This window comes from Nannobrachium achirus, assembly GCF_963921795.1.
Source record: "Nannobrachium achirus genome assembly, chromosome: 11".
Lineage (NCBI taxonomy): Eukaryota > Metazoa > Chordata > Actinopteri > Myctophiformes > Myctophidae > Nannobrachium > Nannobrachium achirus.
Genome location: NC_137820.1, coordinates 59,940,479 through 59,968,414, shown reverse-complemented (window position 1 = coordinate 59,968,414; position 27,936 = coordinate 59,940,479). Strand labels below are relative to the sequence as shown.

The 27,936-nt window shown below is 41.8% G+C and overlaps 2 protein-coding genes across 2 annotated transcripts in view; one reads left to right on the top strand and one right to left on the bottom strand.

Moving 5' to 3' along the window:
* Positions 1-9: 9 nt before the first annotated feature.
* On the top strand, positions 10-20,401 carry slc38a8a (solute carrier family 38 member 8a; the record flags this gene model as incomplete). Its single annotated transcript, XM_080736625.1, has 10 exons — positions 10-213; positions 6,780-6,978; positions 8,581-8,737; positions 11,369-11,473; positions 12,164-12,221; positions 15,476-15,590; positions 18,495-18,642; positions 18,879-19,081; positions 19,187-19,238; positions 20,299-20,401. 10 exons carry the CDS (start codon positions 10-12, stop codon positions 20,399-20,401), a joined length of 1,344 nt encoding a protein of 447 aa, XP_080592751.1.
* A 5,974-nt stretch (positions 20,402-26,375) lies between these two features.
* The window catches only part of necab2 (N-terminal EF-hand calcium binding protein 2), a gene marked incomplete at both ends in the record, with an annotated part of 190,102 nt that continues 188,541 nt past the window's right edge, over positions 26,376-27,936 (bottom strand). The window contains 2 exons of the mRNA XM_080736578.1: positions 26,376-26,404; positions 27,242-27,333. Coding sequence (XP_080592704.1) covers positions 26,376-26,404; positions 27,242-27,333 — 121 coding nt within the window. The remainder of the gene's footprint in view (positions 26,405-27,241; positions 27,334-27,936) is intronic.

The window sequence follows — 27,936 nt, the reverse complement described above, 5'->3', positions numbered from 1 at the left end:
CGTTGAAGCATGGAGGAGTTGGCGAGAGAAAGCATCAGTTTGCTTGCATCAGCTTCAGCCAAGCCAGCGCTGCACTGCACGGACGGCCCACGCCTCGGTTCGATGGGGGCGATATTTATCATGATGAAATCCGCCCTGGGCGCCGGACTCCTCAATTTCCCCTGGGCCTTCGAGAGAGCCGGAGGGATCCGCAACGCAGTCACTGTGGAACTGGTTGGTGATATTATGAACTCACCTGATGCTTTTCTACAAGTTTTTCCTGTGCATTATTATTACTCAGCTCCACCAGACAGGCTAAATTGGCACATTTTAAAGTTCTAGTTTGCCACCAATGCCAGTGTATTTGGGGTAGCCCTATTTGTTGGAAAGTTTCGTTCCATTTCAGCCCTCCCCCCTGAGTGTTTATTTTGTAGCCCATTTATTTTTTAATACATTTGACTTTCAGAGGCAAATAATGAATAGGTCTACTCTTTCAGTTTTCAGTTCACACTAATGACTAATCCCTTTAAGCTAGACAAGTAGGGGTCCCTGAATACAAGCTGAATCTACAAGCCTTGGGCTAATTGACTCCCCTGTCAATTAGTTATGGGGACGTTTTCCTCATAGCAAATACATTGTATTGCTTTGTTTTGCATGGTGGCTACAAGGGTTGTCTTAAGACTTCAAGCCTCATGTTACCACACTGTAGCGTAGCACTAGGGTTGCCAACTCCGAGAGTTTCAAATACGGGACACCTCATTATATTTCTGAGGAAAGGTGCGGCGGCGAAGCCGCCGCCGAAAAATCGGATACTTTCGGTTATAAAGTTGGCTAAAACGGGCATTTTCCTATATTAAATCATATTTTTCCTTTCACAATATCATTTCGGGTGTCTTTGGGCCATGTCCTATTACCTTAAAATCATGTAGTGTATTTTTTATTTTATTTTTTCTTCCAAAACAGGTCTACTAAAAGTTTTCTTCTAAAACAGTTCTCATGTGCCCACTCTTTGGTTACCCAACAATAGTTTAATCATATTGGCATACATCACATACCAGCCATTCTGGGGTCGCTTTAGTAGTTGGCAGACAAGAAATACTGTAGTGCTCCCAGGAATACCAATATATCCATGGCTTATTTTCTGCTTGCTTTTTCACTTTGTTGTTTAGGCTATCACCTATCATGGATTCATGTCTAATCTGTTTGTACACAATCTTCTGTCACGCGTTTTCTTTTTTAAAGACATTCAACTCGGTATCGCTCGCACTTTCGCGCAGGCAACTGTGGATTGTACCTACAGCCCATGGGAACGGATTGTGTAGGCGGCGGAGCGGCGGAGCCTGTGTCTTAGCAACACTGTGTTAATAAGCCAATCAGCTGCTTACAAACAGCGCAGCGCCTCACTCAGCAATGGGATGCAGCACTTGACTCAGAGGAGAGCAGAGTGGAAGCTCTCTGACAGGCAGAATCGCTGTCATTTCTCAATTAAATCATCCCGTCATTCATATTTATCCCCCAACCTTCAAATATGGGACAAAGAGCGTCCCGTTTCAGTTCAATACGGGACACGTCTTTTAGTTTCCAAAAAAGGGACGATCCCGTATTTTACGGGACGGTTGGTAACCCTACGTAGCACTGTTGTTGACTGTTGAAATAATGCAAATTTATTATTTTTTAGTGCCAAGTTCTTAGAAGTTCCTGCCTGGGGAGGAAATATAGACATTTCCCCCCAAATGTATATTGATAGTAGCCTATACTAGATTGTCAGGAGATGGGGAGAGAAAGGGGGGGAGACACGCAGCAAAGGTCGTCGGGATCGGGATTCGAACCCACGACACGCTGTCAGGTATTCCATCATAGGTGGTGGGCAAAATATACATTTCTATATGCTGGTCAGTGGTCAGTGCCCAAACGAAGTATATATTCAAGGGATGTCATAGGTAGTAGAATAGAAGAATGCTCAAGTGTTCTTGTATTCTACAGAGTGTTTTTTGGGGAGACTCGCCCCGGGTAAAATCCGGCAACCTCGGAAATGTCAGACTCGGACCCATGTATTTCTGGCCACTAAAGTCCACTAGTCCCAGTCAAATCAGGTATTCTGCCTCTCGTTTTTTTGCCTAACTTCTTCCTAACTTAATATTACAGGCCCATTCCCACTGGGCCAGGTATTAAACAGATAAAAAAATCTCTTTCTCCAGATATTTTTCCATTCAAAGTGGATGGTAGATACAGATAAAAAAAATATCTGCCACAGATATTTATTTTATCTGTGGCAGATATTTTTTTATCTGTATCTACCAGGGATAGTGTTTTCTGCAGGTGATTCAGTCTGATTGTATCAAAAGGTGCGTTCAGAAATGCGCACCGTGTGTGTGCTCAGTGTAGTGAGTGCCTAAACCTAACCATAACCTCAGTAAAACTATGCCTAAACCTAACCCTAACCTTAACCTCAGTAAAACTATGCCTAAACCTAACCCTAACCCCTAACCTTAACCACACTCTCCCGTATCTACCATCCACTTTGAATGGAAAAATATCTGGAGAAAGAGAATTTTTTTTATCGGTTATCTGGCCCGGTGGGAATGGGCCTTACTACGGCTGTAGTCTGTTCTCACCAAGTGGGGCGAGTGTTCTGCCGCAGGGGGGCGACCGCTCTGTGAATAAAATGAGGGCGAGTGTGTTTTCGGGCCGAGCGTTCAGGTTACACATTGGTACTTGGTTTTACGGCGGAATCAGTGCTCCTCTACCAGTGTTGCCAGATTTTGCAAGAGAAACGAGCAGCCAGGTCTACATTACATTTTCTCTGTTAAGCACTTGTGCTTCATTTTATGCTCTGTAAAGCACTTTGAGCTGCATTTCATGTCAGGAAAGGTGCTATACAAATAAAGTTTTATTATTATTTTATTATTATTATTACAAAAACATGTCTCGTTTAGCCAGACAACTATTCAATCTCTGAATGCTATATTCATGGGTTGCATTTGTAGTCCTACACCGGCCATGCTGAGGACCAACACAGGTGTTCTGAGTGGCCTAGAACATTAGTTCTGTGCCAATCAGACAATTGAAACACCTGTGTTGGTCCTCAACATGGACGGACGGTGTAGGACTACAAATGCAACCCATGTATAGAGTCTGGAACTACACCGAATGCCAAGGCAGTCTTCCTTTTGTCATTTCCGTTCGAGAAAATATATTTTTAAATATCTTGAAATCTTATTTTTGAATTTCTGATAAGCAGCGAGCTATATAGGCTTTGATTATTTCAATTTATATTTGATAGATGGATACCTTTATTATCCCAAGGGGGAAATTCAGTTGTCCAGTTGTAGCACAGCAGTATACAGTTATTTACAAAGTTACAGAGAAGTAGGAAAGATAGATAAGAGTAAAAAAAAAGAGCAGTACAGTACCAAAAAAGAGAAGGTGCATCAATAGACGGGGCGAATTAAATATAAGTATATATAGTGTCTTACAAAAAAGAGACCAAAGCAGTCAATGCTAGTTAGTGCAACAGTATCTCACTGTCATTGTTAAACAAGACAAATACTCAGAAACTACCAACACAACCTAATAGTGCAATGTCGAAAAACAGTGCGAAAAAAACAACAGAAACAGCTCAGAGCAGAAGAAACTAGGCAGCGTGTCACCGCAAGACGCACATGAGCACTCTCCCTGGAAGGTCCTTAGAGGTCAAAGTCAGTACAGCAATAGTTCCAACCTAATAGTGACAGATTTGTGTGACTAAAGAGGAAACGGAAGCGGGGGGGAGGCGTCACATGCTTTCCTAGCACCTTTCGGGACCCTGTTTACCTTTTTTTGTTTTGGGGAAGACGGTAACCAGGATCCCTTGCTCCTTAGTTCACTCTCCCAGAGACGCACACCTACCACTGTCTGGTCTTGGACAAATATAAGGTCGCTCAGATGTTGTTGAGATTCTTCAAAGATACCAAGAACTGCACTAGGCTACCGCGGAAACCTATGCGAATTCGCGCTAATCGGGTTTGCCTCCCCGCGGCGTGGCAGGAACATAGTCAACCACGCCGCGGATGGGGAAGCGAAAGACAGTTTGGAAAAAGCAGCTACATTTTCACAAATAGATTAAAAATACTTAACTGCAACCCCGATTAGTGCGGATTCACATACGTTTACACGGTAGCCTAGTGCAGTTCTTGATATCTTTGAAGAATCTCAACAACATCTCAGCGACGTTGTATTTGTCCGAGACCAGACAGTGATAGGCGTGCGTCTCAGGGAGAGTGAACTAAGGAGCAAGGGTTATTTTCCTGTGCATTATTATTACTGAGCTCAGCCAGACCGGCTAAATTGGCACATTTTAAAGTTCTAGTTTGCCACCAATGGAGTTTATTTGAGGTAGCCCTATTTGATGGAAAGTTTTATTCAATTTCAGCGTGAGTGTTTTATATTTTTTTGTATTTATGTTTTAATACATTTGACTTTCAGAGGCAAATAATGAATAGGTCTACTCTTTCAGTTTTCAGTTCACACTAATGACTAATCCCTTAGCTAGACAATACAGTAGGGGTCCCTGGATACAAGCTGAATCTACAAGCCTTGGGCTAATTGACTCCCTTGTCAATCAATTATGGGGACGTTTTCCTCATAGCAAATACATTGTATTGCTTTGTTTTGCATGGTGGCTACAAGGGTTGTGTAACACTTCAAGCCTCACGTTACCATACTGTAGCGTAGCACTGCTGACATAATGCAAATTTATATTTTTTTAGTGCCAAGTTCTAGAAGTCCCTGGGGAGGAATAATGCTAAAGCTTTCCACACTCCAGACATCTTGAGAGAAATGTGGAATATTTGTTAAACCTTTTAAATACACACATCTTGTATGGGCGTCCCTGGCCTAATATATTTTCAGATGATGGTTTCTTTTCTTTTCTTTTTTTTAGATATTTTTGGGATCTTTTTATGCCTTTATTGATAGTTAACAGTAGAGAGAGAGAGAGATGGGTAGTGACACGCAGCAAAGGTCGTCAGGATCAGGAGTCAGGATCAGGAGTCGAAGCATTGGCAGCCTACTGTATATGCCTGGATCTCTAGACTAGCCGCCCAGGCCAATTTGGTGATCCTTGACATGAAAATGTGAGAATGACTGGGTGAAACAACATTGGGAAGCAAGCCCAAATAAGAAACAACACTTTAGAAACAAGCCCCCCAAAAAAAACGCAACCCGCGGTCGCAACTACCAATATTTACCAACAACTTTACAGAAAAACAAGCCCAAAGTCTGTTATAATAAGCAAACATGCCAATACGGTCCTCTACCATTGCCAGCCAACTTTTAGAACAGTGTGTGTTGAACAAGCTCATGAGAACAGCTATGACAAGATTTCCTCCTATAATCTCCTAAAATTGTATTGGACCTAATTGGGGCTAAATGAGGTCAAACACTATGCTTGCCCCAATTAGGCCACTAGTGTCAATTAGATTGCAATGATCCTAAACACTTGGTTGGGAAACATTACTGGATAGCAACTTTGGCACATATGAATATTGTAATATAGTATATGGCCAAATTTACTCTTGTAACTTGTAACAATTTCTATAATTACTTCTTCACCATGTTCACATAACATCGGATCAGTGTTTTTCTCACTGCAAGTAAACAATGGAAGGGAGTCCCTAGTCCCTACATTGTCCCAGATCCACTCAAATGACCAAGATTGCTGTTATTTGAAAGTTAACTGTCGGTCTCTGCCATGCTGAAAGGCATGGCTGAGACTTCTGTTTTGCACCCTGTCTGTCTGTCTGTCCGTCCGTCCGTCCGTCCGTCCTTCCTTCGTCAGTGAACGTCTACTTTCCGTCACCGTTGGATTGATTACAGTGAAAGTGTACACACACACACACACACACACACACACACACACACACACACACACACACACACACACACACACACACACACACACACTCCCTGGATGCCATAGCAGAACCTTTGCCCCAATCATCATGCAAATCGGTACACAATATCTATATAGTCGTTAAACGAAACTGCTCTTTTTTTATTTATTTTCTTTCATCCTGATTGGCTAAGATTGGCTTCCGTTTTGAACAAATCATAATCATGAACACGGCGTGCAATTTCTGTGAAATCTTGCACTCATATTCCCACTAGGCACTAGGCAGAAGAAGAAAGGCCACATTTTCAAATCGGCCTCATGGTGGCGCTATAACATGCCGATTCCTCTTTTTTGCCTGCACCGATCTGTTGTATGGCACCCCCTAGAGGCCAAGGAAAAGAACGCTGCCCTGCATTTTTACAGCCTTTGATAGCGCCACCAGGAGGCCCATTTCTTTATGTTACTCCTTCAGATTGTATCCCAATTTCACACAAATCGGTACACTTTATCTCTATAGTCATGTGATCAAGAGAGCTCTGTTAGATTTTCATATTCCATCCTGATTGGCTAAGAATGACATTTTCTAACTCTTATTGTTATTCTTGTTTTATCAATGTAACTGCCGCTGTTAGAAGCTGGCACAAAATAATTTCATCCAATCCATTATACTTGTGTAAATTGCTGACGTGACAATAAAGTTGGGTTTGATGTGAGCCATGCAGAACACTTTAAACTTTGTAATTTAATTGCCACTGGAAAACTCAGTAAATGGGTTTTGGGGCATGGCATTAGCTTTCTCAATGTCAATGCTTATCATCATCTGGACAGTACTGTTCTTGCTGCATCCAAACGTCCCATTTGGGACAAATAAAGTCTGTGCTTGGATCTATACCCTCGGAGCTGTTTCTTCTTATCTCTATCCCTTCAGGTCTCCCTAGTGTTTCTGATCAGTGGTCTGATCATCCTGGGCTACTCATCGTCCATCAGTGGCCAGTGCACGTACCAGGCGGTGGTGAAAGAAATGTGTGGCCTGTCCATCGGCCAGCTGTGTGAGGTCTGCTTCGTCTTCAATCTTTTCATGATCTCTGTCGCCTTCCTGGTCATAGTGGACGACCAGCTAGAGAAATGTGAGATGAATCAAAATGCACATCAGATTTTCCATATTTTGCTACCAATGTGAGGAATGTGGGGTTTTTATTGGGCATAGAATCTCGTTTTCAGCACAGCCAAGCTTCATATTGAAATGGTGGTCGCACGTCCTGACACCTTGCAGCGGCCCAGAAATGCGATATCCAGTATAACGAGGATATTTCTTTTGTGGCTGCCATTGAGCAGCCGCACTGGAGCAATTTGAGACACAAGCCAAATACACTGTGTTAAAAGGATGAATGGACACAGAAATTACAAGGTTCATCCTCGCTGGGTTGCTGTAAAGGAGATAAAGGAGACCAGGCCACATCTCGGGAAGTTGTGTTCAAACAGATGAGAACTGAACTGAAAAGACAAAGAACACTCGACTCCAAACTGAAAATACTCAAGCCGTGGCACCTATTAACACTATTAATACTAAAAGTATTGTAATGCTCTTCTATTTTCTATATTTACTATATTTCTATATTTTTGTATTTAAAGGTATATATTGGCTTTTGATGTAAATGCCAAAAAAAGAGTGCTTTTACATATAATTTAGTTTTTTGCTCTGTATTGAAATGACTACCTGAAAGGTGCTATACAAATAAAGTTTATTATAGGGCGAGATCGCATGTCGCCCTGAGGCGTCTTACTAGTATTACTCTTTCAGATTGTATCCAAATTTGACACAAATCGGTACACTTGATCTCTATAGTCATGTGATCAAGAGAGCTCTGTTAGATTTTCATCCTGATTGGCTAAGATTTACATCTAAAGTTTCCCCACATTTTCCTAACTCTTATTGTTATTCTTGTTTTATCAATGTCACTGCTGCTGTAAGAAGCTGGCGCACAATAATTTCATCCAATCCATTATACTTGAGTAAATTGATGACGTGATAATAAAGTTGGGTGATGTGAGCCACTTTAAACTTTGTAACGCAATTGGAAAACTCAGTAAAAGGGTTTTGGGGCATGGCATTAGCTTTCTTAATGTCTTGCTTATCATCATCTGGACACAGTGGACAGTACTGTTCTTGCTGCATCCAAACGTCCCATTTGGGACAAATTATGTCTGTGCTTGGATCTATTGGCATATATTGGCTTTTGATGTAAATGCCAAAAAGGAGAGTGCTTTTACATATAATTTAGTTTTTTGCTCTTCTATATATTTGTTGTATTTAAATGACTACGTTGACTCTGATGTAAATGTCTAAAATGCTTGTAAAACCCTGCATAATTTGAAGAAAGTTTATTTAAAAAGGCAAAGGAGGGGAAACCCCTGAATGATTCAGGTAGAGACTTTGACACTGGCCCTGAACATTCCAGAGATAGCAGGCTAAAATGCTTTTCATCAGTGAAGCCTGCACTGGCAAGAACAACTTTTTTCTTTCTTTCTTGAATGCGCATCTTCATTCAGTTCCTTCTTCCTTGTGTCCAAATTATCAGGTGATTTTGGATTATTTTAAAGGTGTACCGGGACACATCAGCTGCATAGTTGTCACACAAGTGATATAATGGCTGATATACTGTATAGGGCTGACTGATTTATCACCCTGGCTCTACGATGTATAATTGTGTGACTGTGTTGTCTTTCAGTGTGTCTCTCCATATTTGAGTTGGTGACGGGTTTGCCAGAGTCAGAAATGCCGTACTATTGGTACACGGACCGGCGCTTTGCTCTCCTCCTGCTCTGCATCCTTCTCATTCTTCCACTGTCCATCCCCAAAGAGATCACCATCCAAAAATACATCAGGTCAGCAGTGGAACATTCACGCGCACACACACACACACACACACACACACACACACACACACACACACACACAAAGGTGCCGCTATGTTGTAGTCTTGTAGATGTTATTAGATATGTACATGTCTGCACATGCATGCATTAGCACCTACAGCATGTACACTAATTTAGTTGTACATAATTGGACACACGCACACAAGCGTGCGCGCACACACACACACACACACACACACACACACACTGTATATACTATAGACATGCACACCAAATGATGTACAGTATCATCGTTATTTATGCAAGGTACCCATGCCTGTATTTTGAAAATGGTTGCTATGAAATTAATTTTAAAGGACAACTTTGTTTGTTTTTTTACAACAAGGGTTCATATTTTAGATAGTAATTCAAAAATATAAAAGATCTCTATCGTTTTAGAGATTTTAATTATTTTGATTTCAGTGGCTGGGGGCATGCGTACAAGTGGCTAAATAGGTCTTTTTAGACAGAAAAAGCAGTCTTTCATGGGCAGATGTGACTTCTGGGGTTACTGTAAATAGCAATAAAGAAATTGCAGGCTTATTGTGTCTAAAACGACATATTTAGCCACTTGTACATGTGAGGGGGTAGAAAGCGCGTTATCCTTTTTTTCCATTTTTCTGGTAATTATATTTATTTTCTTTTATTTCCTTATGTTCCTGTATAAATGTATTTGGTTTTGTGTTATTAACGCTGTCTTTCCCTGAACCAACTCCTCCTCTTGTGGGCATGTGTGACTTGAAGCGAGAACTGATAGGGTAACTAGGCCCGACAGCTCGGCCAATATGGGCGAACTGATGTCATCACGAACCAATGAGCGCTTGGTCGAGCAGAGAGGCGGCCTTTATGAGTAGACTCTGGATCACTCTGCTGGCGAACGGCAAGGGAGAAAGACGTGTGAGCAGAGCGGACCGAATGATGTGAGCACAGCCGAAGGGCGAGACAAGCAGCCGGCTAGAAGTGCGAGCATGTGAACCGATTGAACGGAACTGAACTTAAAGTGTGCGAACGAGTACTTTGTACAGAGCGACACGATTGAATCCAGACAACGGAGTATCGGCGAACCGAATCCAGGGAACCGACGGGGTCCAGTCCAGGCCGTTCCAGCCAGACGAAAGAGGGGGTCCGCCGTGACTTCAGTGGTGCGCGCGCGTAATCCACGCAGCGGCAGCCACTCGGCTGCCCGGGTGTGAGTAGAGTTCTGTGCACCACTGTCATCTAGTCACCGACCTGTAGTTTGGCAATACCTCAAGCGAAAACGAAGATACTGGCCATTTGTTCTGTGTCCGCAGATTGGGGCCAGACGACGTAGCTGTTACCGAGGATCGACTGGGTTCCTCTGCACGCACCGCACTGCTGTCTCTGTAATATATATCTGCTTAGAATATAGAATCAATTTGCTCTGCTTATTTCATTATTAATTCCATACCGCTTAGATAAATATTGTGCCTCGCTCTGCTATTGTTAAATAAGAATTGTGTAATTATAATTAGTCCCTATTGCCGTATATATCTTTTAAGCTGTTATTTTGTATTTTAAGTGGTTTATTATAACAGCTTAACCACCCAGCACTTTCATTTAGTGTTAACGTTAAGGGAGGAGATTTGCTACTTGGTTTTATTGTGGATTTTGTAGGTTTTTAGATTTGAGGCGCCGTAGGAGGGATAGGTTTCTTTTATTTTTTATTTGAATTATTGTGTTTTATGGCGTATAGAAGCCCCCTGTAATTAGTTAATAAAATGTGTTATACTTTTCTATTGATGTGTCCTGTCCAGTCTCTCAAGGGTTATATTGCTCTGGTATTTGCCCGTATACGAACCTGTGGTCCTTGGGTACAAAAGGCACTGTTTCTCCAGTGAGCCTTTTCCTCTTTTACAGAGGTGGCGTTGTCGGAAAGTTCTATGATTATATGGGGTATGCTAATGATAATATCTAAATAATACACTTTGACAAAAAGGTATAACTTCATTATTTATTGGCAGAAACTCAGTAATTACATTTGAAGGTTGACAAGGGTACCAGTTTTAATACTGGCTGTTAATGTGAGTCGGGCCAGCCTTACATACACATGCCCCCATGCGTACGCATGCCCCCACGTTTTTGGCACACTAAACGTGCTAAAACGATAGAACGAAGTAAATGAAAACATTTTAACACTCACTTTTTCTTTTCTCCAATTACAATCTAAAATATGAACCCTTGTTGTTATTCGCCGGCCAGGTCGGATATTATTGTTTTTGACATTGTGTGTGTCCCTGACTTGCATCAGAGCAACCCCAATCTATACTTTCATTGACTGACTCATTAGCTAGTTGCCACGCTTAGGCTGCCTGACCTAACCGTGCTGTCATTCACATTCCCACCCTGATTTGTGCTCTCAGTCTGCCCCTGTGCAAACATAATTGAAGACACTAACGATGAAGCATCCTCTATCAAAGCATTTTCCATCAGACTTTCATTACCTTGTGGCATTTCATACTCGGCAAAACAAGATAATCACATGCACCACACAGACACAGCGATGGGGCGTGCCTGCCGGTGGAGAATTGTGCTCCACTGAGAGGCCCCTTCTATTTTAATGTGTTTTGTCCTCTCTCAAAGTGTCCTAGGTACTCTGGCAGCGAGCTACCTGACAATAGCCATCATAATCAAATACCATACGATGCCTTCAATGCAGGTTCACATCTCCCCCGTCTATAGCACTGGGTAAGTCCGTGTTGGCAAATGGTTTCAGAGAAATGTTATTTACTTTAGTAAAATGGTCACAGTGGCCAGTACAATCAGAATGTTACCAGATATAAATGGAAATGAAAACTTGTCTAGTTTTAGACGTGTTATGGATATGAATTATGAATACTCTTTCACACCGGAGAAACCCAAGTTATTACAGTTACAGTATATGTTGATGAAGGAATGAGTCCCATACAGTACATTAGTACCAGAACAGTCAAACTAGATTTTAGATCCTAGATGCTTCTAGGCTTATTTTATCCCTAAGCTACTGTGATATTTAACATCTTGCATTCCTGTTGCACTCTGACATACTGATAATTCTGTGTTTACACTGTAAGTTAAATTTGACAAGAGGACAGAGCAAAGATACATACTGTATGTCGGCCAGATTGGAAGCAATAGATGGCAAGGGCTTTCATTTTCTGCTGCCACACTTGATCCATAATCATTAAATATGATTCAAAAGATCAATCAAAAAATACGTAAAATATATATGCTTACAAAACAATTTCCAATTAGAATTACTTTGTAAATGTCTGTGGTTTGTTCAACAAGTACCCCTAATATATACTTTATATACTCTGTGTTATTGTGCATGTGCATGTGCATGTGCGTGCGTGCGTGCGTGCGTGTGTGTGCGCGTGTGTGTGCGTGCGTGTGTAGGATCAGTCCCTGGGCCTCCACATTTAGTGTGATTCCAACCATCTGTTTTGGTTTCCAAGTGAGTAGAACATTTAAACATTTTCAAATTTCAGCAATGACACGACTTGTCTATCAAACATCAAATGGTAGGGAGTGTTTTTGTGAATTTGATCTAGAAACTGTATTTCCTATCAATTTTGCGACTCTTGATGGCCACTTATAAATGAGATATAGGCTGAGTTGTGTGTATAATGTCAGTAGGCTGCCGGGATCTGGACATTCGCAGGAGAGTGAGTTTATGAGGTCAGCTGGATGGCACAGGCTGGGATTGCTGTGCTTTGTGATAGTTAGGCTGCCCTCGGATTATTTTATGGCATTTTAGGACAGAGCAGAGGAAACAAACAAATCACTCCTTCACTTTTAAACCAGACAGACTTGTGTGTTGCCTTTGATTTACCAAGGTAACTTAAAACCCATTTAGGCCTGGGATTATTGAATGCTTTAACTATTGAAAAATAGCAGATATACAAGCTCACAGCTCGGCACCGAGTGATGTGCTGCGAGCTTGTAGATCTGCTATTTTTGAAAAAGTTGTGAAAATGTGTGCAAATCTTTGAATATATGTATTTTCAAAGCGAACTGTTGTAACTCAAATTTTGCTTCTAGGTGGTCCCTGGAACTAAATATTTTGAGATGCGGGTCCGTGGCCAAATAAATATCATTTTGGGGGTCCTTCACATGAAAAAGTTTGAGAACCACTGACATAGTAGTCTCTCAAGAACAAACTAACTGAGCTCCATTTAAGTGAAAAGGACATTTTCTTTGACGATGGCTAACCAGATTGCTGACATAGAAACATGAAGGATTCAAAAGACACTTATAGAATCGGGGTCAAAATTCAAATTTTCACGATTTTTCAAAAATAGCAGATCTACAAGCTGTATATCTGCTGTTTTTCTACAGTTAAAGCATAAAATAATAATACACAATAATGTGTATACCCGATCTAAATGGGTTAATAAATCAAGGGGGAAAGTGGGAAAGGATTGATGCACGGGCACACACTTGTGTGCCCACCCATGCCACACACTCCTGCCTTCCTTCCCTCAGGCGAGATGATTACAGTTCTGTGGGTTCAAAAGGGAGCTGATGAGATCCTCAGAGCACCGCTCTGAGGAGTTGAATGGACAAAAACCAGACGGAGGGAAGCGAGATTGAAAGTCCAGCGATGGCAGCTGGGATCAGGTTAGGACAAAGACTGCATTCTGCGTTCCTTGATGATGTAACTTGTTCGCCTGGTGTCACTCTGAACCCCTTAAGTGTGATTTATACTTGGCCGCACGCCGGTGTCGCGCACCGAAAATAACTGATCTAGAAGCACACAAAGCATCGCACCACGATGCACTGTGAGCTTCTAGATCTGATGTTTTCGGTTGCGTGGCACTGGCACGCAACTAAATATATAACTCGGTCTACAGCTTTCGTTTCATTCCATGTCTCATCACCTCCTAAAAACACATTAAAAGGGGAAAAGATGAGACGAGCACCCTTGGATACTCACCTCATCATACCTGGGTTCCAAGCAGGCAAGGAAACATTTTATCAGGGTGAAGCAGAGACATAATGGTCAAACTCTGCTCTAGGTCGGCCAAAAAGCCTTAATTTCTGTTGATACATTTTCCATAATGGCATTCTTTATTAGCGCTGTCTTTCACTCATACTCTTGTGCATTCTGGTGCAAATGTTCTGGGCAATTTTCAGTGTCAGAGTGGGCATGGAAACGATTACTTTTCTTCAGGTTCACTAAAAGATTCCGTGCTGGCACACCGTACCAGGAAGAAGAGGGGGAAAGCAACTGATAAATAGACTAAGCCCCCATGCTCCCCCCGACCCTTTTTTTTCTGTGTTTTTGTATTTGATGTTATGCTTTTTCTGCTTTTTAAATTGATATTATCCTAGATAAAGTACTATGTTCTATCCGTCTGTCATTCAATGTTATATAAGATACTTAAAGTGTGGTTCCTGTGGAAATAAGCCTCGGCTTTCTAGGATCTCCTTTTAGTTGACCTTGTACCAGTGATTTGTACTGTCATGAAACTGTACTTTTTTCTATTGCAAACTTCTATTAAATTCTTCAATCAATCAAAAACTAAAATGCGAAAAATAATCCTTCTCCCACGGACGCATGTCCAACAAGAATGTACTAACATTAGTACATTCAGATTTAAAGAGTTCGTTTCCCTATAAAGTGCTTCTAAAGCGTTCCCTTGTGTTTGTGTCAATGTATTCCATGCTGTTTATGGTGTTTATTTACTCAGAGAGGTTTTGTTCGACCGTGAGTCGCAACGTCAATTTCTGTCTCGATTATGTCCGCCCTCACAACCAAACCACACACATCAGGAGCACTGGCAGATACAAATCAAATTCCACCAACATTCTAAACATTTTTGTGGTTGGCCCAGGTTGACACATTAGTTAGTTTAATTAGGAGTTATAGTTATGTTTAATTTAATTTCAGACAAAGGTAATTCTGAATTCGATTTGGGGTTTTTGTATTGAGATTAACACAGCTGTGGTACATGACACCATTTGATTTAATTTAGCTATACATTATATCAAGTGCTCTATGTGCTTATAATTTCAAAACGCATTTATTTGAAATGACATCCATCCATCCATCCATCCATCTTCAACCGCTTATCCGGAATCGGGTCGCGGGGGTAACAGTTCCAACTGAGACCTCCAGATTTCCTTATCCCGAGCAACTTCCTCCACTCCCTCAGGGAGTATACCGAGGCGTTCCCAAGCCAGTTTGGAGATATAATCCCTCCATCTGGTCTTTGGTCTGCCACGGGGTCTCCTTCCAGTGGGACGTGCATCGAGGACCTTCCTAGGAAGGCGCTCGGGAGGCATCCGTACTAGATGCCCGAACCACCTAAGCTGACTCCTTTCCAAGTGTAGGAGCAGCGGTTCTACTCCAAGTCTCTCTCGGGTGACTGAACTTCTCACCCGATACCAGCCACCCGTCTGAGGAAACCCATTTCGGCCGCTTGCACCCGCGACCTTATACTTTCGGTCATGACCCACACTTCATGACCATAACTGTTGAGTTTGATATTGAAGTGTAAACTTTTGTGTGGTACACACCATTTGATATAAATACATTCTTTTCTATTCATGATATCATGTAATCTTGTCATTTCTACACCATACTGTACGGGCACAAAGAAATTCATGTGTTCATTCATGTGTTGAGGGATACATGAATGAGGATAATAATATGAGCAGGTGAAGGTTAATACCCCAATACATTATCTTATCTGTGTGTTTCAGTGCCATGAGGCATCCATTGCCATCTACAGCAGCATGCAGAATCAGCGCCTCTCTCATTGGGCTTTCATCTCTGTGGTCTCTATGTTCTTCTGCCTCATCATATACTCCCTCACTGGTTTGGATAGTTTCTGTTTTTAACATCATCTGCTATGGCTCCTATTCTCTGGCACACGTTGTCAACATTAATAATGATAATGAATGAATAAATCAGGCATGGTATTAAGTCAAAAATGAAATAATTTCAAAACAATGACTGTGTTTTGAAAAAAAGAAGTTTCAAAACACAAAGACATTGAACCAGTGCATCTAGGCAAATGCCTTGTTGACAATAAAGCTTTTTAGTCCCCTTTGTATAAGTCTGTGGTGCTCTCAGACGGTCAGGGAGGGCATTCCACAACTGAGCAGCAGCTGAGCAGAAGGCCCGGTCACCCATGGTGTGTGGAGCTTTGTGTTTGGGGGATTTTTAGTGTCGTTTGAGAGTGGCACCAAATTTAGCAGCATTTTCCTCACACTTGTGTCATTTCTTTGGCTAATGGTAGGCACAGTTGTTTGCTAATTGTGTGTGGCTTACGGCTTATGCAGTGGCTGCCACAATACAATGCTTCTTGTGCTTTGGCTATGGGGAATACACATACAGTGCTGTAATCGTGGATTTGGACTCCTTCAGTTCATCTTGTGGTTGTGGATAACTAAAATATTACAGGAAATGCTAAATGTATTTGTAATCCAATTTCATTTATATTATGATAAAGGTATTTCCATTCATAGAAGTATTTTGATAGTATTATAAAATAAGAATAATCATGTTACATTTTATGTTTCGACGTTTTGGAGATTACTCTGCGAACCACCAGCGCACCATAGCTTGAGAATCAGTGGTCTACACACAATGGCATATCATCTTGCCTAAAAGCTAATGCTATATACTGTTAAACTGTTCAATTAATTTCCCCAAATACCATGAATATACTGTCATTGATTAACAAATGAATTAACTGTTCCTTAACCACTTCAAACCCTACTTCATTGACCGGGGCCTTCATCAAATCCCGTAAAAAAATATCCAATCTTCAAGCTCACAACCTAACTTTATGTGAGCTTATTAACTCATTGGCCGCCATTTTAACATTGACTGTTTGGCTCCCCTGCCATTTTGTTTAATGAAAAAATTGATATATTTTTTTTATATTGACATTTTTCCTAAATTCTGTATTCTGTATTTTGTGTCATACAGGACCTGAATTGAAACAGGACCACCTCTAGTCTCACCAAAAAATAAAACAAATAAATAAAAAGCTTTTTTTTCTATAGTTGCAGCCATCTCAAAATAGCCATTTTTGACCAAAATCCAGCTATAATTGAAACAACTGGAAATATTGACCTTTTTGTGATCGATCGCTTTTCAAGTGGATAACTCACTTGATATTTGTCTTTATGGCTTCAGGCATTATCAGATAAGTGTACTAATGTAATTATGTAATAGGATTTCTTTTTTTTTTAATTTTCTGTTTAGAAAAATGCAGAGAAACATATTTTTATTGGCTATGTCTGACCATACACTCAGCAATTTCACATATATACTACTGTATATTGCAGTATTTATGTGAGCATTTATGTGAGCCCCCACTTGGGGGCGCTTTCTCTCTGTCTCTATGTGTCTGTTTTCGGTCTCGGATGGGTTTTGATCTGTACAGGTGCACACACACAAATAGACATCAAAGGGGGCATGAGTCTTTTTTCTAACATGTCCTAGAATGTGAAAATAGCAGATCTACAAGCTCTACAAGCTCAACACATCGCTCTGTGACACATTGAGAGCTTGTAGAGCTTGTAGATCTGCTATTTTCACATTCTAGGACATGTTAGAAAAATGTCTCCCCCTGCCCCTAAAAAAATCCTCTGCACTGCCCTGCTAAACAGCTCCTCTGCGTCTTTGCTCGTTAGTAATCAACACTAGTTGATCTCTTGCTTTTTTGGAGGAGCGTGGTGGGGGAGCGTGGGAGTTTTGGTGGTGGTCCACGACCACCACCCTTGAGAAGTGTTGGCTGGAGACCAGGCAGGGTAGTGAGAGGACGGACCCCCTTTCAGGGACCACTTCACTTGTCTCTGAATCAACTGGATCGCGTCGTGTGAACTTTATGTAATCGGGCAGTTTTATTGATTGATTTTGTAAGAGTTGATTATCGTGTTCCCACTGCTCTGCTGAGCGAAGCTTTGAGCCCGCGGACCCCCCAGGGACCCCCTTTTGCAAAGGACCGCCTGTTGACAATGGCCTGCTTGGCTGCTTGTGGACCATTACAAAACAATATATTATAGCCTGGATATATGGATTATACAGTAACCTGTGGATACTAATCAACCATCATCATTCTCAGGTATGTTTTAGAAGCATTTATATGGCGAATTGGCGATAATTATTTTGTGTCTTGAGAGAGAGAGAGAGAGAGAGACAGATCTCTGAATCAGAGACTCTGATAGCACTATTTCTTTATGGGACTGTGTGCTGATTAGGACAGGGGGACCACTGAAACAGACAGTGGTCGTGGACCACCAGCCAGCTAAGAGATGTGCACACACACACACACACACACACACACACACACACACACACACACACACAGCTGTTTTTTTCTTCTCTTTTTTTTCGGCTGCCAGCCTTTTGAGCTCAAATGCGTCTTTTGCCAATTAACTGTGGTTGGGGAGATTTATACATTTGTATTGCAATTTGTACATTATTACAGTCTTTTTTTCAAACACACTTACTTTGATGTGTGATATTTTAGGTTCCCTTTAAGATAAAAGGCTCAGAATTTGTCACGAGCAGGGGGAGAATGTAATTAAACATTACATTATATAAAAGCTAATTCTCGGGACTATCGGGCCTGGCGGGGAGCGACATTGGGATTTTCTCGGGACTATCGGGGGAGGCGGGGAATGAGTTAATGAATGTATTAATTAAAGTTACCGGCATCAGACTTTTCTGCCAGTTGTATGAACCTATATTCTGTCTCAATTGCAGGGGCTTATGGGTACTTGACATTTGGAAAGGCAGTGAAGGCAGACATTTTAATGTCTTACAACGGCGGTGATGTCTTAATGCTCATCGCTAGGCTGCTGTTTGGAATCTCTATCATCACCATCTATCCCATAATTGTCCTGCTCGGGAGGTAAGGCACTGTATTTCTGATTGGAAATGACTTGGGTTTTAATTCTTACTGGTGACCTATTCACTCTGTAGACCAAAACTCATCCATGCGCACCAGGATTACTTTGGAATGATACATTTTCTCTTTAATTGTACTCAGTCTATATACAAAAACTCAATGATTTTGACTGGGTAAAAAAGCCCAAAGTGAAATAGTGCACACTGTCAAAACATAAAGGTATATTTTCCCAACGTTAGATCAGTTATCCAGGATCCTCTGCTGAGCTGGCATCGTCGAAAGGATGGTCGAGTGACGGAGGAGTTTGAAAGCCGTAGCCGCTATGTGCTGACCGTCCTGTGGGTCACTGTGACTCTTCTCCTTGCCATATTTGTACCAGACATCAGCAAGGTCATCAGTGTCATCGGCGGGATCAGCGCCTTTTTTATTTTTATTTTCCCAGGTAACACACTTGGCATACATACACTTTTAGAGATGCAGGCACTGAAGATCAACTTGTTTGTACTTACAGTATAATCCCTTGATCTCTCTATCTGTCCTAAAACAGGGCTCTGTCTGATCTTTGCTATGCAGTCTGAGCCAGTCTCCTGTAAAACCAGGTAAGTCTTTTTGAATGTATTTATTTGAAGAAATACTTAAGCAATATTACACGAGAGGGTGTGCATTAACACGGTTATCTGGCACGACAGCCTTGCCGCAGGAACGAGTCGACAGGCGAGTTCCGTAGGCAGGGCTGAAGTGCCAGATAACCGTGATAATGCAGACCCTCGAGTGTAATATTGCGATTATACAACTGTTGCCCTTAAAAAAAACATGTCAACTTCATTTCATTGAAATTAAGATATTCGATAGGAAATTGTAATTTTTTAATGCCACATTTAGCTACTATGTCCCTGAACGTCACATGAAAACCGCTAGCCTAGCCGCCTAGCATAGTGTGGGGAGAGAGGAGTGCTTGCTGTCTTTCGTGACCAACGCAGCTGATTTCTTTACTTGATGAGAGTGCAGTAGTGCTCGTTATATGCAAAGTTGGAGAGCCTGTTTTCCATTGAGAGCCCGACTACCTGTTGTATAACTATGAACGTAACATTTGTGAGGCTCTGGCATACACGCTCACTTGCGCTGTCTGAGGTGATGTTTTTTTTTAAACCCCTTTTCTCCCCAATTTTGTTGTTTTGACAATTCCACCCCAGAGATGCCCCCTAGTCTTTGAGCTCATGTTCGACTCGAGTCTTTGGGGTCTTTAGCCATGAATCGAGTCTGGAGTCTCATTTAACTCATTTACTGCCACTCGACTAGCTTGGACGACTTAACGCTGCCACCGACGACTTTGACGACCTATCCTTATTTTGACGCTGGATGGCGCTGTTCGCTAGCTTATGGGTCACCACTTTTTCTGGGGTAACCGGAAGGTCACCTGACACGTCGATGACGTCACCCGACCAAAAACTGCTTTTCCGTTATTTTAGGGGAAAAAAGGGAAAAGCCTTATAGTGGAGTCTATGGGACTTGTGGTGGAAAGCGAGGTCGACGCCAAAACTGATACCTTTTGGGTGGATGGTCGCGAGTGGACGGTCGCGAGTGGACATGTATTTAATTATGCCCATTGCCCTACCCTCTCCCTCTCTCCCCCCCTCTCTCCCCCCTCCATTCCTCCAGAGTTGTTCTCACACTATGGGGTGTGGTGACCTTGATCTGTGGAGCTTTCATCTTTGGCCAGAGCACCACAACAGCTGTCATGCAGCTCCTTGGCAGGATCTGATGCTTGTGTAGTCCACTCTTCTACGTAATGAACTTCAAGATGGTGCTAACTAGAGCTTACTTTTCCCTTCTCCACACTTCTATGTAATGTTCTTTCTTCGTGACGGCATAAAAAAAAAGAAAATCTCGACTATTACCCGGTTCAATGGACACCTAACTTTCCACTGGAAGGGATTGCATATGGCTACTGTGGAGCTTAAAGGGCCACTTCACCTCTGGGGCAACCAGATCTTATTTTATTGTTGTTTGGGACACAATCAACACAATCCTGAGTTATTTTTTGTATTCAATCTGTGTTTGAGATATTTTAGAATTTCAACTGTGCTAGTGATGCATTTTGCATCATATGATGCATTTTGCATCATCATGCTGCATCATATGATGCAAAACGCATCACTAGCACAGCTGAAATACTAAAATATCTCAAAACACAGATTGAACACAAAAAATAACTCAGGATTGTGTTGATTGTGTCCCAAACAACAATAAAATAAGATCTGGTTGTACCAGAGGTGAAGTGACCCTTTAATATGTTTTCATGGAGAGGACCCAAACCCTGCACTTATTGCATAATCAATCTGTGATCGTGAACTAGAGTTATTAGAAAAAAAATATATATATTTATATATTGTTGGAGGGTTGAGTTGTTGTTTTTTTTTTTCAGTGGTCTCCACAATGCCATATCATGTTTGACCTCCCTTGGCCACTTCCTGTCATGTGTCTAGTGGTCTGTGAGAAATCATAATGCTGGTAGTTCTCATATATTTGTGGTGGCATTATCGCTATTGGTGGTAATGTCACTGTTTAGCTGTGACAAACGTGATTTGTATTCTAGACACTATTTGGTAAATCACAAACTGATTTACCAACCTTTATATCATTTACATGATCACACCTACAGTATTAGGTGAGTCAAGAGATTTACACAAGGGTAAGATGGAGGTGCTATGGCGAGTTGGCACATCCACTTTAACTTTATGACTGTCTCGGGCCAATTTATTTTAGCTTGGTTTACCTTAAGGGTACCGCCTGTTCCCAAGGACAGGGGTTCTAAAATATGTGATGAAGGAGACCTAAAGGATAACATTTACATTGAGGATGGAACCTGCTGGTCTCTGCTGTAAAGCCATAACACTATACTGAATTGATGTGGGTTGCTTCCATAAGGTGCCATTATGGGGATGATGTCTGTCTGCATGTGGATGGGGACTGCCCCATGGTTCGAACTCCCCGTTGGTCCGAACACCGTCGGCAGGTTAGCTACTCACCAGCGTTAGTTTTACTAGGGTTAAGGTTAGGTTTAGGCATAGTTTTACTGAGGTTAAGGTTAGGTTAAGGTTAGGTTTAGGTGGTCGGACCAAAGGGAGTTCGAACCAAGGACATGTTATGTGTGGATATGTGTGGAGGGGGTAAATACTATCATGTTGGTCTTGCTGTAGTTATTGTGTTTAAAAATGTACCCGTGCTGTGTTCTGACCTGACATTTATGACCTTCAACATGCCATTTGTGGTTTCTCTTGCATGTCCCCATGTTCCAGAAAATGTTGGTGTGCGTGTATAAAGAGAACAAAATAAAATAATTTTATTGTAGGTCATTTGTCTTGTGCATATCTACTAGTCTGGAGTGTGATATGATTCCCTGTGGCCAGCCCTCAATATTTACTTGCGCCAGCAGAGCGTGCAAGTACTGCGTTCGGCTGTGTATGTAGGTAGGTAGCTAGCCTGTAGCCCAATCGGGCCAGCATTTCTGGCAACTTCATTAACAGACAATGAGAGACCAGCATTCCTGTGTGCCTCAATGCGTAAGACTTCATAACACAACCAGTCAAGGACTCAAGTTTTGTAGTTTTATTGAATTGCATCACTCTACATCATCTAGAATTTCAACAAAGTATTTCATGACCAAATATTTTACTTGCATCCCTGCAATAAGTCTCTACACTTAAGGAGAGAAAGCGGTATTATTGAAACATACATACCGGTAAGAATTAGAATATTTCATTAAACATTTTCATAAAAGTGAATGTTCATTCTTGTATGCCATTTTCTAGTCATATATTTATATATATATAGATTTATTATTTTTTAATATTATAATAGGATTTATCTTCTTTTGTCTCCTTTTTATTGGAATACTAGAAAAGAAACAGGAAAATAAGGTAAGAAATGCACAAAACCCATTGAAGAGTAGCATGGCCTAATACTACGGCAAAGAAGTTACTGGACATTCAGTTGACATGCACTCAGGTGGAGGATAGAAAAAGAACAGCCATAGAAGGAGAGTTATGTTGATAGTGGTCAGTTTGGCATTTTACATAGAGTTACAATTCCTTTATTTGGACATTGCCAGATACTTCAGAATGTTGAACATTCAAATGGGGACTCTGACCGTATTCTACATCTCAACGACATAACTCTTTCATTATGACGAAGCACAGGGTGCACTGAGGAGTAGGAGGATAGAAAATAACAGGTTGCACAGTCTCAGGAGCGTTCAGGAATGTATCAACGATGTAAAATAACAGTATTGGCATCTTTGACCTGTCCATGTCATATCCATAGAGTTATTGGTCATATCCAGAACCCAGACGCGCTGGGCACGACGTACAGCCTTCCTTTAGATCTTATGGGTTGCATTCAGCTGGGCACAGTGCTGTCATTAAAACTATGGCTATGTCATTGACATGTAAACTTCAACCCATGCATTATGGCTTTTTGTGTCGTCGTATATGGGATGGCCCCTCGGGGAAGGAAACGAGACCGGACACAGATTGGGCTGACACAGGAGTCTAAAACAGAGTCTATTAGTAATTCATACATGAGAGTGGAGGAGTACTAACACATCCCAGTGCGTGTTAATAAACATTGCTCAAGAGATACAGCATAAAAGTTAGTCCATGCTTGTTCTGTAGGCATAGCAATATTTATTTATAAATCAGGTCTACTGTATATCATAACATTTCTACACTTCCACATTCCACGTTATCATGCCCAGCTAAATGCATCCCAGCAGCCTAAGGGAATAGAATAGTAGTATATCAGTTGCTGTATTTCTCTATTAGTTTAGCTGGATCCCCATTATTAATAGTTGTTCCCAGAACAGTAATGAACTATCCCAGGGTCCATGTACAGTAAACTGGAAGGTGACAAAACTAGCCGTCACTCACAGGAAAACAGGAGATAAATTGATCAGTGGTATGGATGGCAGATGGCATCTTTGAAAGTTATATAGAGCTATAAAGAGTGGAGTGAATAATAAACAATCATATCTTCAACAAGAAAAAAATATGTTTAAACAGTATTACTATATAGTTCAACCATTTCTAAATACTCTCATCATACTCAATAAGCAATATATATCTTTAAGTCACAATAATCATCATTTTTTTTTACATTGTGCTTTCGGAGTGAGAGTCCTGATTGTGTTTACGTTCATGGTGTTGGGGGGGCGAGGGTTCAATCTGTGTGCTGCAGCTGAAACAGGTGGGCCTAATTTCGTGGATAGACACAGGGTATGTGTATGTGTTTTCCTTTTTTGGAGCAGGAGTTGGGTGAAGATCTGAGCCACAAAACTGGAAAGATCAGGTCAGAACAGAGTTTGACTTGGTTCTGCCCAGATTTGGACCTAGTAAGATTTGTTAGAAATATATATTTCTAGTAAACTTCACAGATGGTGTTCAACATTGCTGTTATTGTCACTGTTCATTAATAATCTGCTCGAGCTGAGTTTTATAAATTGTGTGTGAATCTTATTCTTGAATCAGGTACACCAAATACTGTATACCAGTGGTTCACAAACTTTTCAGGCAGACCCAAAAGAAAGATTAGACGTTTGCCCAGGACCCAAACTAGTGAAAACAGCAGAACGGCAGAATGTGTCCGCAACCCATAAATGGGTCCTGACCCACTGTTTGGGAACCAGTGCTGTAAACCACACATATTTAACTAGCCCCATATAGAACCTCACCCGTCGCTGCATACTGTTGTGCTCCGAGATGAGGTCCTAAAAAGATGGCGTAGCGATCGCTGGGACTGCCGCAACAACGAGTTGGAAAACACTCAAAACGACATTTTATCCAAAAAGTAAAGGTAGTTCCGAGCTCACAGACTGTGGTTTACCTAACCTCGGTAAATAAAACATCAACCACGGCGTTGGGAAAACGGTTTAAATGGCTTATTTAGTCTCATTAAATTCAGAAAAGCCCCCAGCGGCAGGTGCAAGTACTGCATCTTTCCCATTGTAGCAGATACACTTTTCCCAACGCCGTGGTTGATGTTTTATTTACCGAGGTTAGGTAAACCACAGTCTGTGAGCTCGGAACTACCTTTACTTTTTGGATAAAATGTCGTTTTGAGTGTTTTCCAACTCGTTGTTGCGGCAGTCCCAGCGATCGCTACGCCATCTTTTTAGGACCTCATCTCGGAGCACAACAGTATGCAGCGACGGGTGGGGTCTATATGGGGCTAATATTTAACCTGTTCAACGCAAGGGATTTGAAGCTGTTTTGTCCAATGATGCAGAAATGCTTGAGACATTCTGATCTGTGGTGTATGGGACCGTTTTGGTACCATAATGGTAAGTATGTCAGTAGGTCTCACTTTAACGTCACAAACAAAGAGACAAGTCATCCTTTAAGAACCCTGTACAACCTCCTCAACCATGGGGTGACGTTTAAGGCTTTAACATTAATGTCATTCAGATGGGAAGCTGTCTAACATTTCTTATAATAATAATGAGGAGTTTTCATTACTTTTAACAAAGATGTGAGTAGCTAGTGAGTAGGAAAATTTGCACCGTAGCACTAAAGACGTCAATAATACGAATATTAATAATAATAGAACAATGTCTTTTATATGTAAAATCTCTACTAGACTTATACAGCTAATATACTGTAGGCTACCAATCGCCAATTCAGACATTTTATACATAAAAAAGGAAGGCAAAAAAGAACACAAACTTTAGCTGCATGATGTAGAATACTGAGATGCTATCCCTAGTTCCTACCTCCCTAATTATTCACCTATTCTCCAGCCTCAAGGTAGCAGCACAATTGTTGTTTAAGACAAACATGCTCACGAAGTGTAACCATTCATTTCACTTCTAAAATGACCCTGATGCCGACAAACCTATGGGAATTCAACCCTCAACCCCTTATCGTTATGCCTACTCCTGTAACATGACAAGAAAGCTAAAGGAACAAATCTACCCCAGAGAGATTCACTTTAAACTGCTACGTCACAGCTGAGCACCACATGGGATGAAAATGTGCTGGCTGTGTGCTCTTGTGTGTGCGTTGTGTCGAGCCAAACACATGTTGGAAATGCTGGAAATGTGGCAAAGTGTGAATTGAAGAGCGACACGTGTTAATGCACGCATCAATTTTCAAGACACCCGTATGTGTTCAGCTGGGGACAACACCTCAAGTGTCCATATTATACTATGATATGACAGCTACATTGACAAACTCTACTTTCTCTGCTACCTACGGTGGACTCATCACAAAAAAAGGATGGGGAAAGATAACTCAATTCCATGACGATACCCAAATGAAACCACCCCAAAAGCCAAACTGCTACATGAAAAAGCTAACCCCATGTTCCTTGCTACATGAAACAAATCTGCCTTATCGTGACCCAGAGCTAATTCCACGAAGTGACTAGTACAGTACATGAAACCAACCTAACGTCTCAGGCTAGCTAGCTACCACGGTGAGATGCAAACGCAAAGAAGTTTTTTAAATGTACTGTTCAATATTCACTGCAGTTGACACCATTCATTTGCACTGTGTAAACATGTACTTACAAAAGTGAAAGGGTGAGGGGAGGAGTGAGGCCGGGGTGGGGTGGGGTGGGGTGGGGGGCTGGGTGAGGGTGGTATAGTGATAGCAGGGGAGATAAGGGGGAAGAGGGGGGGAGATAAACGGTTTAAGGAGGACTTTCCAGGAATCACGGCGCATGGTCAGACCTCTCCGTCATCAGTCTCTGTTCAGACTGCACCAAGCAGCTGCATGAGGAGAGGATGGGTGAAGAGGGATAGATTGAAGACAGGAATGGTGAGCAGCAGCGTGTCAAAGGGGAAAGTGAGAGGGGAAACGTGGAGGTAGAGAATGAGTGAAATGGTGAAAAGCAAAAATGAGGAAGAAAGGATGAGACACACGATAATGTTTAGGATATGGAGATAAAGAGAGAACGGAGCGAGAGGAAAGAGAAGAGAAGAAAGGGGAGGAGGGAGGAGAAAGAAATGAGACATTACATAAGTCAGAAAACAGAACAAGACACACAGCTATCAATGGCTGTCTGCCAAGCATCACATCAAGCTATTGACTGTCTTCATTTGCTTTGCCTTGAGGCTGTGGATGTATGCCAGCATTGATTATTTTGATTACTGCCATTTACAATAAACTAGAGCACAAAGCAGTTCCTAGTTATTTCATTCACAATGGCTTGGGAGCTGAAAAGTAATAAATATTACTCTTAAATAGCCTCCCAGGGTTATCTGAGGGCACTGTGTTGTCAGCCACTCTGAGCTGTTAATCCTGACTACGTTTTTTGATCGGCACTGAACGTTCTATTCTAATTATTTTTTAATTCTCCCCCCCTCACCATTTGAGGGAGCTCCACGATTTTGTAAACCATTTTTCACCCAGTGCCAATTGCCAAAGCTATAATCCTGGGCTCTGCTCTCCCTCTGCCACGCCTGGGGAGGGCCCCGAACTGAGCTACCGACTGCACCACCATGCCCCCCTATTCTATTCTATTCTATTCTATTCTATTCTATTCTATTCTATTCTGTTTCTATCAGTCCATTCTCTCCTCTCTTCAGTTGTCTTGCAGCACTGACCTGGCACTGCTACAGTAGAAACAGCCTCCGGCTGGCACAGTGTGTCCACCTTCACATGCTGAAAGGCCTTAGTGGGGGCAGACTGCAGGTGCCTGCATACACAAGTGATAAAAAAAGGGTTAAGAAATCACCTGCACAAATACACACACACACACACACACACACACACACACACACACACACACACACACACACACACACACGTCTATTTGTGACCATAGGTCGCATTTACTATAAAAAAACCTCCAGATCCTGTGAGTGCGATGCATTGCGTCACACCTGTGAGTGCGTCACAACTGTGAGTGCGTCACACCTGTGAGTGCGTCACAGTGCGTGACACCTCATCCCAGCTCAGCAGAAGGATATAGCTGACCTGTTCTGACATCACAATGATGTTGCAAATGAATTCCGTCCTTGTCCCTTTTATGCCCATATATAGGGGGGGCTCTCTCCATTCCGACATGTCGCCACTCCGACAGTGACTTCTTATTGTCGGAGTGGCAATACTTCCACAGAGGTTAGGGTTAGGGTAAGAGATAGGGTTAGTGTCTGTCGGAAAGGAGACATGTCGGAATGGAGAGATGCACCCCATATATAGAGATCCCTGATGTCATCATTATTAAGCCCATATCTGGTAATGCCTACCGGTATATATGGACATATTGTGTCAGTCTCATGTGGTCTATGACATCAAA